The sequence below is a fragment of the Sminthopsis crassicaudata genome, chromosome 5 (assembly GCF_048593235.1).
Source record: "Sminthopsis crassicaudata isolate SCR6 chromosome 5, ASM4859323v1, whole genome shotgun sequence".
Taxonomy (NCBI): domain Eukaryota; kingdom Metazoa; phylum Chordata; class Mammalia; order Dasyuromorphia; family Dasyuridae; genus Sminthopsis; species Sminthopsis crassicaudata.
Genome location: NC_133621.1, coordinates 236,735,656 through 236,752,213, shown reverse-complemented (window position 1 = coordinate 236,752,213; position 16,558 = coordinate 236,735,656). Strand labels below are relative to the sequence as shown.

The following is a 16,558-nucleotide window of genomic DNA, read 5'->3' as shown; positions in this document are numbered from 1 at the left end:
GTTATTGCAATTATTAACAGCAAAGACAACAGAGGCAATTTAACTAGTGAATTTGAAAAAATCCCCAAAGCTCATACCCATAAAATTCATCATAGGGATAGACAAATACTATTATTATTGGAGATGAAAAACTACTTACTGTATTTGTTTTACACACATGATTTTGTTTTGGTCACAGCATGATATCTCATATATTGCAGCATCTTGAAAGTGTTCATGTAGAATATAGTTGATAGGATTTTTTTGAAAATATGATGCCTTTATGAGGGAATACTTTAAAAATTATGTTTGTGATAACAGAAATATTGTTTGCATCATATGTGTATGCTTACACATAAATTTTACATACACATTTACATGCACAGTTGCTGAGAACAAAAAAATTTGATTTTAAAAAGATAAATATTTATATTACTTGAAGATTTTGATATGATTCAAATGATTCTTAGCAAGTCATATGAAAATCAGCATCAATGGTTCCACTTGCAAATAATATGATAGTAAGAAGAATTGTCCATTAGTCTAAAATTTTTGTGATCTATTAAGGAAATAAAATCTTCCCATTTTGTAGTTACAAATGAATGAAGTAACTAACCGTAGTTAAAAATGTTATTTGATTATATATGTACAGAATGACTTTGAAAATGATGTTAGGAGATATTTTGTTACTTCAAAAACCTATGCTTGAGCTTGTCTTATAATAGGACACTAAAACAAAAGCTTAAATTTGAGATAAATTTAAAGTTTGACCATGGGTAAATAATTACTTAGCTTAACAATTATAAATAATAAAAATTCTACTGATTTTCATAATATCGTTATCATGAAAGGGTTGTCTATTGTAGATATTATGATGATTTTTAAATTATATTTATTAGTGGTTGAAATAAATTATGAGTTGCATTATCATCAATGATGCCATGTTTTAAGAAATTTATGATGAATAACAAGCCTACCCATGACATATTATATTATGATGGTTATTAATTATATATGTTATTAATATGAAAATTATAAGATGGAAATAGGCATCTTTGAATATCACATTGCTTCACTGTAGCTTTGTGATTAATTTATGCTTTTAAATTGTAATATGGTCTTAATTTTATTTAAAATAAATATGAGACAAAAACATTATTATTTGTGTAGATTCTTTTGTGAAATGTGGGCAGATGGTGCAAAAAACCCCAACCTTTATTTTTGCAAAAATATAATCTTGGAAACCACACTAGAGTAGATTATCTCAAAATGAGACTTGGAAGTCTCTGTCCTAGATATTTCAAAGGAATTACAAAAAAAGATGAAATGCAATTTATAGAATACATATGTATTTCACTTTTAGAAGATATCAAAAGCAAAGTGATTGTGAGTCTTTGTCTTTTGTGAACTATCTTCAGTTAATCACAGCAATGGTGTGTGGCTATGGCTACACAAATAAACTGATTTTAATTAAATGTTGTTTTTACAGTTAAAATCAGTTTCCTTTTAAAAATCAATTTCAATTTTTGTTATAATGCAGCAAATATCCAATGGTATTAAACATGTCAGTGTTAATCAGTTTTTTTTTTACTCTGATATTAACTAACATAAAATAAACTATTGCTTTTTGTGGAGAATTTTCCACCATAGAATCAAAAGACCTGATGTGAATTCTGTCTTTTCAGTTTTTGATGAATTACTTCACCCCTCTGGCCTTCACCTTCCAGTTCTGCAAAATGAATGTTTTGGATTAAGGAGTTAGCATGGTACAATGCAAAGAGCCTGCGATTTGTAGTCAAAAGACCTAAGCTCAAATTCCAGGTCTCTTGCAAACACCTATGAAACTTTGGCAGGTTATGTATTTCCCTGGCCCTCAGTGTCCTTATCTGCAAAATGAGAGATTTATAGTGCATGGCCCCTAAGGGTTTCTCTCCTTCTAAATCTATAACTGCATGATCTTCAAAGTCATTTTTTTTTAAATTTTTGAGAAATTAAGAAACTTCACAAAATGTCAAATTTTTCACTTACTAATATTATCCATCAGCAACTCCTCAAAAAAGAATTGAGATAACATTATAATTGAAAGAATTCCTGACTCCAGGAATGCTATCTAAAATAGGATGTTAAAAATCTTACACATAATCCCTTGGGTCAACATTAATAGTTTTCAGGTTTTGAAGTCTGCTGTTTTAACAAGGCATCCCATGAATTTGGGTACAAGTACACTTCTAATATTTCTATTAACTAATTACTATTTAATATTTCTATAACTTGGGTCACGAAATCACACCCAAATGGCCAATTTTCTTCCATAACATCAGCTTCATGTGTAATACTATGGGAGTCTTCAGTCAGAAAAAACAAAAACAAACAAACAAACAAAAAACCTAATCCTTCATGGATATTAAATATTTTTACAAAGGAATATTCCAACTTTGCTAGTAGACATATTCTCTTCTTTCAATATGAGTCTAGTCTAGACTGTTAAACCTTTCACAATTAAAATTTGTTAAGCCTTCATTTAGCCAAAACTGATGCTGTAAAACTTCTATTTGGTGGGCTGAATAAGACTACTACTACTACTACTACTACTGTTGAGGTTTGAGGATTTGACCCCCAAAATATATTGGAATCATGAGGTGTCTCAAAAGAATTTGTACATAGATTTTTCTCCAAATCATTATAGTACTATTTGTATTATAGTTCTACTGGTATTATAGTACTACTAATACTTTATAATATTACTAGTATTACTACTAACACAACTATGCAATATTCTAATTCTCAATTAAATTTTTCTACATGAAACTTACACATAATACTTGCATTGCTCACAGTAAAGAGATAAGTTGTAATAGTAGTAGTATAACAGCTATTGTTTACATAACAATTTCTATGTACCAGTGGCCACATAGTCACTTTGCAATTACTACCTCAGTTGATCCTCATGACAACCTTGGGAAGTAGATGCTATTATTATCCCCAATTTTTAGACAAAGAAACAGAGATAAAAGTTAAGTGACTTACCCAGGGTCATACAGCTAGTATAAGCATCTGAGATCAGATTTCACCTCAGGCCTTCCTATTTCTAATCCCAGAGCTCTATTCACTTTGCCATCTAGCAGTTTCTTATTTCATCAGATTTTTACAATAAGCCATGTGTTAGAGTTAAGAAAAACTTAACTCTTCATTTGGAGGAGATTGAGTTTTTATGTAGGCTATTCTGTAACTGATAGAGATCCTTTTGGTGAAGAATTAGATATGAGTGATGTCTGGGAGAAAGGTTAATAATACTGGATGCTACTATACCTAAATTCTCTTCAAGTACCAAGAAAGGACACTTAGTCAGACAGAAGAGTTTCAGAGAAATTCTAACCCAGAAGAAACCACTCAAAGAGCTATACATCTTAATGAATATTAACCCTTGAAGAAACAACATGAAGTTACTTCTTTAGATCTTTCTTTTATGATTTCTTTGAAATCTCTAGAACAGTCTCTCAAATCTGGTTTTGAAGTAGTCTACTAAGCAATGATTTCCAAGCTTTATACAACAACTCCTCATTTTGGAAAAAAAAACAAAAAAACAAAAAACTATCTGGCCACTTCTTACATAGTAGGTTATACAAGTAATATTTTTCTTATATTTCCTTCAAATAAAATAAAAAATGTTACAATTTAATTAAAAGCAGAATTAAATTTTAAATCTACAAGAAAGTACTATAACATACACAGATACTTATTTTTCACCTTATAATTTTTTCTATTTATACCATACAAAATTAGTAGCCATAATAATATATTGATATGATGGTATACTTGTTTTTCAACTGTTTGTGTGTATACACACATTATACATATGTATAATATATTATTAATAAGATATACTGGTAGCAATGGGGAAGCAGTGTGGTAAAGTATAGAAAATTGACTTTGGGAACAATAAGTCACAGACTCAAATAACCACTTCTAACATATATGGGCTGTATGTGACTCTAAGGAAGTCACTTAATCTCTCAGTGCTTCCAAGCAACTTGCCACGTAGTTATTGATCTGCATTGGTGATGGGTTTCTTATACCAAAGAAATTACAGACCCAAACCAAGACAGTAACAGTTGTTCATATTTATATATCTTTTCACAGTTCACAACATCAACCCTACAGTAAGGAAAGCAAATTTGGAGCAAAGTATCTAAACAATTAAAAAGTGAGCTTTCATAAAGTATATGTCTACAGGTCCTAATTTTTCTGCATTACTCTCATTCATTTAACAAAATAATTAAATATTCCTCAAAAATATAACAATATAAATGTCCTTGTTCATTGACCTTCTGATCATAAACATTATGCTAAGAATTTGAAGGAAGCATAACTGCCAAAGGAGTTTGTTACTAAAAGGGACAAGCATGTTAGAATTGAAGTCATAAAACCCGAGTTGCATTCTTGACCTTTATAACCTTGGATAAGTCAAAACCTCTGGATCTCATTTCTTCATATGTAAAATAAGGTTAAATTAGATGGCTTCTAAAGTCTCAGAGCTTTATAATTGTGACCCTTTAATAAAGAAGATGCAGTGATGAATCCACGTTGAGCAAGGACTTTGTCTGGATAGTGAAATAATCAAGATATACTTGTTTTGGAATGATATTGTGAAGTGCTGGCTATTTGAGTCCCCAAACACTGTTTAGCCTCCTGGAATAGAGCTGCAACCCTTCAAAGACTTTATCTGTACCATCTATCCAGGAAAAAACAAGTAGATGAAGAATATCAATTGTTTACAGTATTTGAATACACAACCTTATTCATCAATACATAGGTAGCCACACATTTTTACTCTTTTCAAAATGTACTTATTTATTTAAAACTTAAATACAAAATAGAAAAAGGAAAAAATGTGAGTAGCAGAACATGACAGGATTCAATAAATTTCCATTTCCAGGAAGCCTTGTACTAAGTACTATACATTGGGTTCAGAATTTTTCATCTTTTCTTTCTTATGCTTTCTGTTTTGTTCTCTGCTTTGTATTTTTTACTTTGTTGTTTTTTCCCCTTTTCTCCCACTCACCTCCCCAAAGAAGGCAATTAAGCAATACAATTAAGCAGGTACATATATATATATATATATATATATATATATATATATATATATATATATATATACACATATATATATATAAATATATATACACATATATAATCATACATATATGTGCTATGTGTATATATATATGTGTGTATATATATAATTATATACATATAGACATTCACTTACATCTATATAAGGCCATACTATACTTGTTTGTCTTCTGTTTCTCTGAAGATAGATAACATTATCCACCTATGCTTTTTAATAGCAGTATTACCTAAGCCTTAAAATATAGCTGTGAGGCAAAGAATACAACAGTCTCCAAAGAAAGAAAAATGAATTATACAGTGTGGAATAAAAAGATATTTGGAGGGTATAAGCATATTGTAATATTTAACATATGTTAAGGACTTCAAAGAATGGAATAAACAATGTCAATAGGGAAATAAATGATCAAAAAAAATGTGCTAATTGTATGGTGAACACCTGAGTACTCCAATAGTAATCTTCACAGTACTAAGAGAAATTGAGGAAAGACCCCATTTTTCAAGCTTATAAAAGGAGATAGACTTGAGTTGCACAAAGAAGGTCAGACATAAATTTTCATCTGCATAATTGAAGCAAATATTTTATCTATGAAATGATAATTTTATTTGGCTAATTCATATTGCTTAACCAGTTAAAATATATTTCTATCAAATTATCTGTAAATATGATCATCTAATATATACATATACATTTTGAAAGTTTAATTCTATGTAGTCATACAACTGGATAAAAATTTAAATTGTGTTTAATTTTAGAATGTATTAATATTAGAATTAGTAGAAAGAAATTAGAAAAAAAATTATTAGAAAGATTAGAATATATATATATGTGTATGTATTGAATTACACAAAACTGATCTCTCATAATTTTTCCCTTTCCCTTCCACAACTGTGAATTAAGAAATAGCAGAAATAGAGAGAACAACAATTTTGTTATCCATAAGAATACAGAATAAAGGTTTAAAAGCAAATCTGCTCTGTTAGTTATACTAAATGAAACTTCATGGTAATTTCCATTTATTCTACAGTAGCAGCCAGAAGCATAATGGAATTTGAAAGAAAATTTCTAACCTAAAGGGATGGCAATTAAAAGATCAAGGAATTTTAAAAGAGAGAATTGAGCCAAAAATTAAATTTTTTTCTGACTATATGGTTATGAATCTGACTCAAAAAAATCTGGAGTGAGCTGTTCTTGTGTATAGGAGCGGTTCATAGAAATATTTGCTCTAAAGATAAAAGATAAAATAATTGATATCATTTACTACGAAACAGATTATTTAATGGAGAAACAGCAGATCAATAAGTAACAAACAACAAGTTGGGGAACCAAGACATGGCAATGTATTAGAGGAAAATAGAGCATTTGAAGATAACCATTTCTTACAATACAGAGAAATAAGCAGCCCAGCAGATGACACCAATAGCTCATAGCACAGAAGAAGAGGTGGATGACAGTAGTAGTTCAATAAGGTTCTATTAACTAATAGTTTAAGGAACTAGGAGTGTAACTGGTTACTACTCTAGAAGCATGAGTTGTCCTTGCTAATGTAGTCTTTGTTATTTACTTTATTATGGTATTTAACTAATTGATCTTTTTTTTTTTTTTTAAATTAGTGTGTCCTCTCAGTCTAGCAAAAGAGAAACATTGGTGATGGCTCATGACTTGTGGACCTTGATCCAAAGAATTTTTTAAATCTAAAATATCTTTCTCATAATATTGAGGGAGGGGGAGGGGAACACTACTTAAGTAATAGTTTCTTGTGAGATTGTAAGCTTTATAGAATTTAATGTGACATGACAACCAATAATAACCTAATACTACAGTAAGTATAGCACCTAAAAGAAGAAAGGTCTCATTGTACTTTCTCAAGACACATCCAAGATATTGGTATAGCCAATAGTCAATAACAATTATCAAGTGCTCAAACCTTTATTATGTGTCAGGCACTATATTAAGTTCTGAAAATAAAAATACAAGAAGGAAGGAAGGAAGGAAGGAAGGAAGGAAGGAAGGAAGGAAGGAAGGAAGGAAGGAAGGAAGGAAGGAAGGAAGGAAGGAAGGAAGGAAGGAAGGAAGGAAGGAAGGAAGGAAAATGTAATGGGAGAAGAAAACACAGAAGTCTGAAAAGTGGGGGGGTAAAAAGGTACTTAATTTTGGGGGTTGATATAGCAAGTATTTTTAAACTTTTTGTATCTTGGGGTCCACTGACAGTCTTGGAAGTCTATGGCATTTTATACTAATACATTGTTGCCTACATTCATTGAAGAAAATGATAAAGTTTTTCCCATCGCAATTCATGAACCCTCTGAAATTTGTCCATAGATCCTAGATTAAAGAACCACTGTTATACAATTTCAAGAAGAAAAAGCAAAGTAATTCCTGTTATTAAGGGGCCTATACTGAACTAGTTGGTATATCAATGTTTATATATTATAATCAAAGAAGCTGCTGGATTATGGATATAATGCTGGTCCTACAGTCAAGAAAATTTAAATTCAAATCTGATTTGAGATAGTTACTAGCTCTGTGACTCTGTCTACCTCAGTTTCCTCAATTATAAAATGGGGATCTAATAATAGCACTTACCTAACAAGGCTTTTGTGAGGGTCAGATGAGATAATACTTGTTAAAAATGCTTAAATACAATATCTGAAACATAGTAAGCACTATAAAAATGATTATTCCCTTCTCTTTTCTCCAGAGTAAATTTGCCAATTATAGGACTTTTAAAGGTAAAGATGGAATTATTTCCAAAAATTTATTAAGTTGCCCATACCCTTTGACTAGAACTATTCCCAAAGATGAGGGGAAAAGGAAAAGAAACTATATATTCTAAAAATATTTATTGCATCTCTCTTGGCAAAGAACTGAAAACTATGGAAATACCACCAACTGGGAAATAGCAGAATAAGTTGTTTAATAATAATAGTTCCATAATCATGATGGAACATTAATATACTATAAGAAATGTTGAGCTTGATGATCTTAGAAAAACATGGATAGACTTGTATGAAACAGCAGTACCAAGAAAACATAATATACAGTAATATCGGTATTATATTAAGTACAAATTTAAACAAATAAGTCATTTTGAATATTCTAAATATCCAAATTAAGTATTAAAAACATATGAAGAGAGAGACTATCTGCATCCAGAGAAAAATGAAGTATGTATAGAATGATTATACATACAAACACACACAGAGACATTTGCATCTAATAATAGCCATCTCTAGGACAGGAGGGAGGGAAGAAAAATTTTTTTTAAAAATAAATTTACATGATAGCTTTGTTATAAATTTTTAAAAATAGCAAGTTTTACACAATAGATTTGTAGTTTTCATCTTTTTATAGTAAGTTGTGGAAATATTTATGTTACAAATTAAAAATAAATAAATAAAACTAAAAATCAAGATGGGAGGAAATGACTCCTAGAATCAGACTCTTAAAGTTAGAAAGGACTTGAAGAATCAACCCCTATCTAAGCTACAATTTTACCACTTCTAATGACAAGAAATTCACAACCTGAGAAGGAAGCCCCTTCCATTTTCAGATATTTGGCTGTTAAAAAAATGTTAAAAAAAAAAAAAAAAAAAAAAAAGCACAACCCTTTGTTTTTGTTTTTAGCCATTCATAAGATATATCATTACTAAAGATAAAAATAAAAATTTATAAAAAGTTTCCCTTGAGGAGATGCAATTAGATTCTTTTAGATGCAATACAAGGAATTTCACATATAGTTAATGGAAAAAAGCACTTGATGCCCTTTTTAAATATAATTCTTGTTCCACAGAGAAAAATGGAATTATATCCTCCAGAAATGTATCTAATACTTTTACATAAAATAAGGAATTAAGCAGAATGGTTGAAGTTAGGAGTTAGGTAAAAAGGACACTGGATTCAGAGTCCTGGGTTTGATTAAGCTTCTTTGTTTTCTTGTACAACTCTGGACTAATAAACTCTCTGAGCCTCAGTTCTTTTCATTTGTAACATAATGATAATATTGTTTGCACTACCTAGATGCTCACTATTTGAAAGATGTAGGGGGCAACTAGGTGGTGCAGTGGATAGAGCACCAGCCTTGAATTCAGGAGGACCAGAGTTCAAATGTGGTCTCAGACACTTAACACTTCCTAGCAGTGTAACCCTGGGCAAGTCACTTATCTCCAGCCTCAAAAAAAAAAAAAAAAAAAAAAAAAAAAAGTTGTGAGAAGAGAGCTCAGTATAAGGTAGATAGAGCACCAGCCCTGAAGTCAGGGATGAGTTCAAATTTGAGACACTCAACACTTCCTAGCTGTGTGACCTTAGGCAAGTCACTTAATCCCAATCACCTCAGAAAAAAGAAAAAAAAAAGCTCAATAAGCCTTAAAATGTATATAAATTACTACAATTACCCTTTCAGGTCAATACTTTCTCTTTAGAAGAGACATGATTATCTTCTAATAGAACTTCAGTTACTATGCAGGTTACAAATAGGATAATGAATATACAAATAAATCAAATGAATTTTACAACTATTTAATATAGATTCAATTACACAACTCATTCACAAACCATTAACCTGAATGGGACATTTTTCCCCACTGGGAAAACACCGAAATCCCACAAAACTTAGATAAGACATAGCCTTTGCCTTTTTGAGTTTAAATTCTAGAATACAAACATAAATAACAACAATAATAACAATAATGCTAATAAAATAATAACAATAAACATTTGATCATTGAAAATAAAATGTAAAGTTTTATGTTAGATCAGAGAGGTAAGATCTTTACTACTTGGGGAATTTATGGAAAAATATGAAAAGGGAGCAATTTTATCCTATAAGTCTCTTTCTTTAAGTTATTTTTAAAAACCCTTGACATCAAAACTTATCCTATGTCTCATCCTTTACAAATGATTTGAAGATTAAAAATACATGTAATTGATAACCATTATATAAATGAGCCCATGTGTCTCAAAAATCTTTACTGAAAGGAACATCCTATAACTTTATTTGCTTTTGACAGGTACAAAAAATTATTTAAATGAACAAAAACATTTTTACAAAATATAAATAGGCACATAATATTTAGAACTGAGTTTTTTTTTTAAATAATCCAACTCAGAGAACACCTCTTCTTGAACTCTCTTACTTTTTAAACCAAAGTGAAAAAGATTTCTTCTTAAATTTCGTGTAGTACTTCCTAGATCTCTCTCTTGAATTGATCAGAGTTGTTAATGTACTTTTACCTTAACCCAATTTTTCTGCAAGCTCCTTAAGAATTTAATTGTTGTGTATCTTTTATAAGTCCTCACAATCTTCCATAATGTGGATGTTCAATATTAGGCACAGAATAAATGTTTATTGGACTGAATCCCTCATTAGTTCTAAGAATATTTGAATTTTTGATCACTTTACATTTAAGCCAATGTCTTCTGAAGGCAAATGTTTCATTCTAGTTCATCACAATAAGTACAGGTTGTCTCAAGAATCTTAGATCTTAAGGCCATTACATCTTCAAACTGCACTAAAACTTTTAAGACAATGTATATAAACCAGATTCCATAGTTGAACCCAAATTATTTTGTATCTTTTTTCACTTATCTTGTCACTACCCAAGACCAGGCCTTCATCATCACTAACTTGGAGTATGAAATAGCTTTCTATTTGTTTACTCTTTGTGGAATTAGACTGTGCAATCTGTTAACTGGGTTGCCAGACTTCTCCTCTTTTCAATCCATCCTTTGTACAGCTGGTAAAACTATATGCCTAAGTAGCTTCCCATTGCCTATAGAAAAAAATGTAAATGTCTCAGCCTAGAATTTAAAATTATACTTTAGTAAGACTTTCCATACCTTTCATATTGCTTCTTGAACTCTATATTCTGGCCAAACTTGGCCTTCCCATCTCTTATTTCTGTGCCTTTGCACATGCTATCCTCAGTACATGGAAAACCTTTTCATTACCCCTATCTCTCAATCTTGTCAACCATTTCCTTAAGCTATTAGTCATTCTCTTCCCCTACCAAATTATCTGCTACTTATTACTTATTTGTACATATTTCGTATCCCTTCTGCCTGTAGAAGACAAGTTCCTTAGCTTGTTTGTTTGTTTGTGTTAACATGCTCACATGTACTAAATGATGAATGTTTATCAAGTTCATGTAACCAATTATTTTGTTGCTTGGTAAAGACTTCCTTCATGATTAACAAAAAAAGGAAGTAGAAATTTGATCCAATCATTTAGATAGGATTAGTGTGAGAATTGAGAGTATAATGAAAGAACTTTTATCTATATTTAGTTTTCTATGAAGAAGAAGAATAGAATATAATACAAAGTTAAACAGTTTAGGAATACCAGAGATTGTGTTTTTCATACTATGAAAACTTGGGCAAGTCACCAAACTTATATGAATGTTTCATAAGTGGAAAAAATGAGAATTTTAGCCTTAATCAATTCTAAAGTCTCTTTCAACTCTAAAAATCTCATTTTCCTATGAATGAGAATTATCTGAATTATCCCAGACTTATAGACTTGTAATGAAAGAGACCTCCTTCTCTTATAAAGAGAATCATCAAATGGGTAAATAGGTAGTAGGGCTAATTATAATTTACTGAATTTCAAGTACAGTCCAATAGATAATGTTGTGTTTCTAGGGGTCACATTTATACAGTAGATGCACAATAAACATTTCCAGAATTTATGATACTTCTTGAACTTCATCAAGGTGGGAGGATAATGACTAAATAGTTCTCAGTAAAAAGTAAGACTATTAAACATCTGTCTCAATGACCACCTTTACCAATGTATACAGAACTTTATCTTACTGTCAAGATAATTTAGCTATGCTTCATTATTCTTCTCTGTGACCATTTTTGGTTTTCATTTGCTCAGGGCTTAATTTTTTTTAATAATTTCATTTACATTTTCATTGTAATTATTATATACTCCTAACTTATTCTCCTAACTATATATTTCACTTTGCAACAATTCATACAGATTTTCCTGCTTCTCTAATCTCTCATAGGTTATTTCCTGTTTTCTAAGTATATCTTTTACTTATTATTATTTTTATTTATTAGTTATTACTTATGCAGTATAAAGAAAGGCATATGAGGAAGATTAAACTAAAAATATAAATAATAATTATCATAAGCAGGATTTAAGTTGGGTTTTATGGATAGGTTCCTATCAATTAACTAGCACAGTGGACTTGGAGTTGGGAACACCTTAATTAAAATTCAGTCTTATTTACAAGCAGTATGACCCTGTGCAAGTCATTTAGCCATGGTCTGCCTTAGTTTCCTCATCTGTAAAATTGAGATGATAATAGCATATAGTTCCCCAATATAAAATGAGATGATATTTATAAAAATATAATATATATAAAATATAATATAACAGATTTTAAAGTATTATATAAATATTACTATTGTTATTCCAAGAATATAAAGAAAAATAAGGTATATCAAAGGAAGAAAAATGATGTGAAAAAAAAAAGCACAGAAGCAGGAATTAACATTATGTGTTGAAGTAATGGTGACTAGAACCCCTTCATGTATTCATTTAGGGAAAGCAAAAAAGGAAGGGTGGAAATGGGTTGAGAATAGATTGTAAAGAGTCTTGAATGTGAAATGAGGTAGTTTATACTTAATCCTATAATCAAAGTCTATTTTGTTTCAGAAGGGCAATTTGCATGATCAAAATAATATTTTAGGAAAGTTAATCTGGAAACAATGTGGGAGGCAGAGGGAAGAAGTTAATAGCTGGAAGTTGGAAGATTATTCAGGAGGTTACAGCAATAACTAATATGAAAATGATAATAATAAGAACTAGTGAGGCAAGAATGGAAATAGAAAGGATGAGACAGATCCCAGAAACATAGTAGAGGAAAACCAACAGAATTTATTGAATGACCAAATATGGAGAAATAAAGACGGGAAGAAATCCAAAATGAATAAATGTCTAGATGGTTATGCTATCAATAGAAATAGGAAACTTGGGGGGGCAATAGAAATTGTATTAAAAAAAAAAAGATGTAACAAGGTGTTACTGTTATTCTGCATTTACATATTTTTCTCTTTACCTTGGAATATAATTCCAAAACTGAAGAAGTATTATAAAACTTAATATATTGTGATGTGATGCTAATTTTCATATGAGTTTCATATGAGTTTCAGATATTAAAGGAACACATCCCATTACTTTTAAAATTACAAATATGAACTTCATTGAGAAAATCAACAATATTCAAAAATTTCACCTTTTCTTTTTAATGTCATTGATGAAGTAACTCCAAAATATCTTTAGTACTTCTGGGTTTCATTATAACCAATCCATTCCAAATGGAATGCTCTATCATTCAGATGCCAGGTTCTCATTAGTGCCTTGGTTGTATTTGTAAATTAACTACATCAACCCTTTCAAGTCAGTAAGGACATACTACACAGCACAAAAACCACTGATTTAAAAAAATGTAGTAAAGATTTGGTTTGTGTAAGGCCTGGAAGAAATTAAATGTATTTTATCACTAAAAAGAATTTTTGTTGTGGCATTGTGAAGGTACAACCTAACATACAACCTAGAACATAACATCTATAGTAACTGAAAAAGTCAATAATCATCTAAACTACTTTTGGTTTGCTGAGTCCTAGTGAGTGCAATAATCTGAGATCAAGTTCATTTCCTTTGGAATGTCTTGGGCAGTTAGAGAAAAGATGGCATTGGTGCCAAAAGGAAATTTCTTTACAAAATTCCCCTAGAAAAGCTCTGAATAATCTAGGATTTAAGACTTCTAGTCTTTTCCTCTAAACAAGTGTTCACTCCATCTTATTACAAACATTTTCTTCAGCAAGTTATCAATGATATATATATATATACATATATATGTACATTTTTAATTTCTTTAAACGTTATTTTAAAATAGAATCCATTTGTACATGTTCAATTTGACATTCAATGCTGGCCTCTTTATTTTATAGGTTGCATGCTATCTTGTTTAAAATGATTTATTTGATATGACTATATGATCAGGTCACATGATTAATATCTAAATTAGAGTGAGGAATTGTATTTCTATCAAAATGTAGATACAAGCATATTATTTGATAGAATGTTTTAGAAATAAACCTTATAACTTCCCATATGAGCCTATTTTTTCCTTCCCTGATCTCAGTGCAGTTGGGATATTTTAAGAAACAATGAAAATTAAGGAATATAAATTTAAAATTGTGTTTGCAATTAACTTAATGATGCAATCAAATCATACCACTTGGAATTAAAGAAAACCTCAAAATGGAATGCTTTATTTATAACCATTGAAACTTTTGTTTAATTATAATCTTAATAGATATATCTATTGCATCCTCCATGATTCATAATACATTAAAACTGAGAAAAAGCTTCAAGGAGAACAGAAAAAGTGAAATATTTCAGTCTAATAAATTCACAACAAAAATACCAACAACCACAAAAAACCTCTAATGGCTACTTCAGAAACATTAACAACAAAAATTCCAAGATTATTTTTTTTCTCATGAAATTTTTTAATTATGCAAGCTCATGAAAGATTCACAGTCTTATGGTTGCTTCAGTGCTAAAAGAAGACTGCTGTTGCAGCAATATTCCTAAAACCTTCCTGCCATAGTCTATTTATTTATTTATTTTGCATAAAGAATTTACAGTGTTTAGCAGGTCCTTTCAGGCTTTACATCCAGAAAGCATGGCCTTTGGAGATTTCACATAATATCCCAGTCTATTCTTATATCCCCTAGTTTTCTTCACTAAGAGACTTATTTAATATTTAATATTATTTAAGACTAATTTAATATAAACTGCTGTAAGATTTTAGACAGTCCTCATAGTTAGTCTTTTCTATTGAGTATCAAATTTGTTTTAGTGACAATATGTATCTGACCAATGTTAGGGATTTAAAACTACTGTTCAGATTTTTATTACCAGCAAGCACTGGTTCTGACTGCATGAGACCAGGTCTCAGTTGAACATACTCATTCCTGCTATTGGTGAAGATTCGATTGACAAGGAAAGAGACCAAAGATCCGAATAGTATTCTAAACAGTTTGCTGTGGACCATTTATTTCGATCCTTGGGCGGGGGTGTAGTTCATCAGGTTAGGGTCACTACATTTATGGGAATTCTCCCTACAGGAGAATTTAGATAAGATTCTTTCTAAAGACAGACCCAGGTACATGGGTCTTCATACATGAAGAGGTCTGGGAGGAATTGAAATCCTGCATCTCCACTGAACATTTGGATATTACTATTATGAATTAGACATGTTTACAATGCATAGCATTGTACTTATGTAATACATATATATGCATATGCACACACATATATGTATGTGTGTATATATATACATACACACACGCACATATATATATACATATATATGTATACATACATATACATACACACACATGTATATATGCCTGTATATTTAGCAGTTCCAATTTTAGGTCAGGCTTCTTGCTTTCATCCAACAACAGGTGCGTCCCTCATTTTCTTCCCACTAAACATTCGTGTTGCCTTCCCTTTTCTTTTTCTATCCTTGATATCCTAAAACCAATTCTTCCCACAGTCCTCAAACATGTGCGATTACAAGGCTCATTTAGATCGTTGGCTAAAAACGCGACAGTATCTTACCTGCAGCGTGGAGATTAACAAGCAGGCACAGTGCAGGAAAGCCAATTGCTCTCTGCATAGTAACTGCATGGAGAGATGAGAAGAATCAACCCACGGCGATCTCTCACCGATGGCAAAACGCTATAGGGGTCGATGGTCAAGTGTCTTGCTGTTTATTGTTCGTGTTTGAAGATTCCTAGATCTCACCCTGGATGTTGTGGAAAGATCTGTGGCGCTGACAGCAACCGTCAGCAAACCCTCCTTTCCTAGATTTCCCAAGGGGAGGGGAGGGGAGGTGGATAGAGGAAAAAGAGAGGGCAGGAGGAAGATGCAGGATCGGGTTCCAAGTAGGCTCTAGACAGATGCCTGATCAGTTTTGGTCATTGCCTTCGGGAACAAGCACTCACTGCGAACGCGGCAGGGAACGAATTTCTGGTCGCATCATTGTCTGTCCCTCCCTAGCCTGGCAGTTCTGCTGCATGTGGAATGAGAAAGCTTCTTATTTGCAATCTAAACCTGCCTTGGCTACTGAGCATGCCCAGTTTCTATATTAAAACCACATTGGAGTTTCAACTTGCGATTTCACTTCTCCTGTTCTTAGCAGCACCTGAAAGTTGGACACAAACTCCACAGAATTGGAGAGGAGACTTTGCTTTGTGTTTATCAAGAAGACTGTAATTTCTGGGCCTAAGAGAGTGTGGGAGACAGATGAAAACATTTGGGAAAACATCAAGCACAGTATAAAGCTTTACCTTCTTTCCCAGACCCCTCTTTTCTTAATTTAAAGAGGCCAACTTTCTTGGATGCATTGTCCCAGAGGA

The 16,558-nt window shown here is 31.3% G+C and overlaps 1 protein-coding gene across 1 annotated transcript in view; it reads right to left on the bottom strand.

Annotated features, from left to right (window-relative positions):
- The window catches only part of PTPRR (protein tyrosine phosphatase receptor type R), a 398,730-nt gene extending 382,483 nt beyond the window's left edge, over positions 1-16,247 (bottom strand). The window contains exon 1 of the mRNA XM_074270547.1: positions 15,759-16,247. Coding sequence (XP_074126648.1) covers positions 15,759-15,816 — 58 coding nt within the window. The 5' untranslated portion in view covers positions 15,817-16,247. The remainder of the gene's footprint in view (positions 1-15,758) is intronic.
- Positions 16,248-16,558: the final 311 nt, after the last annotated feature.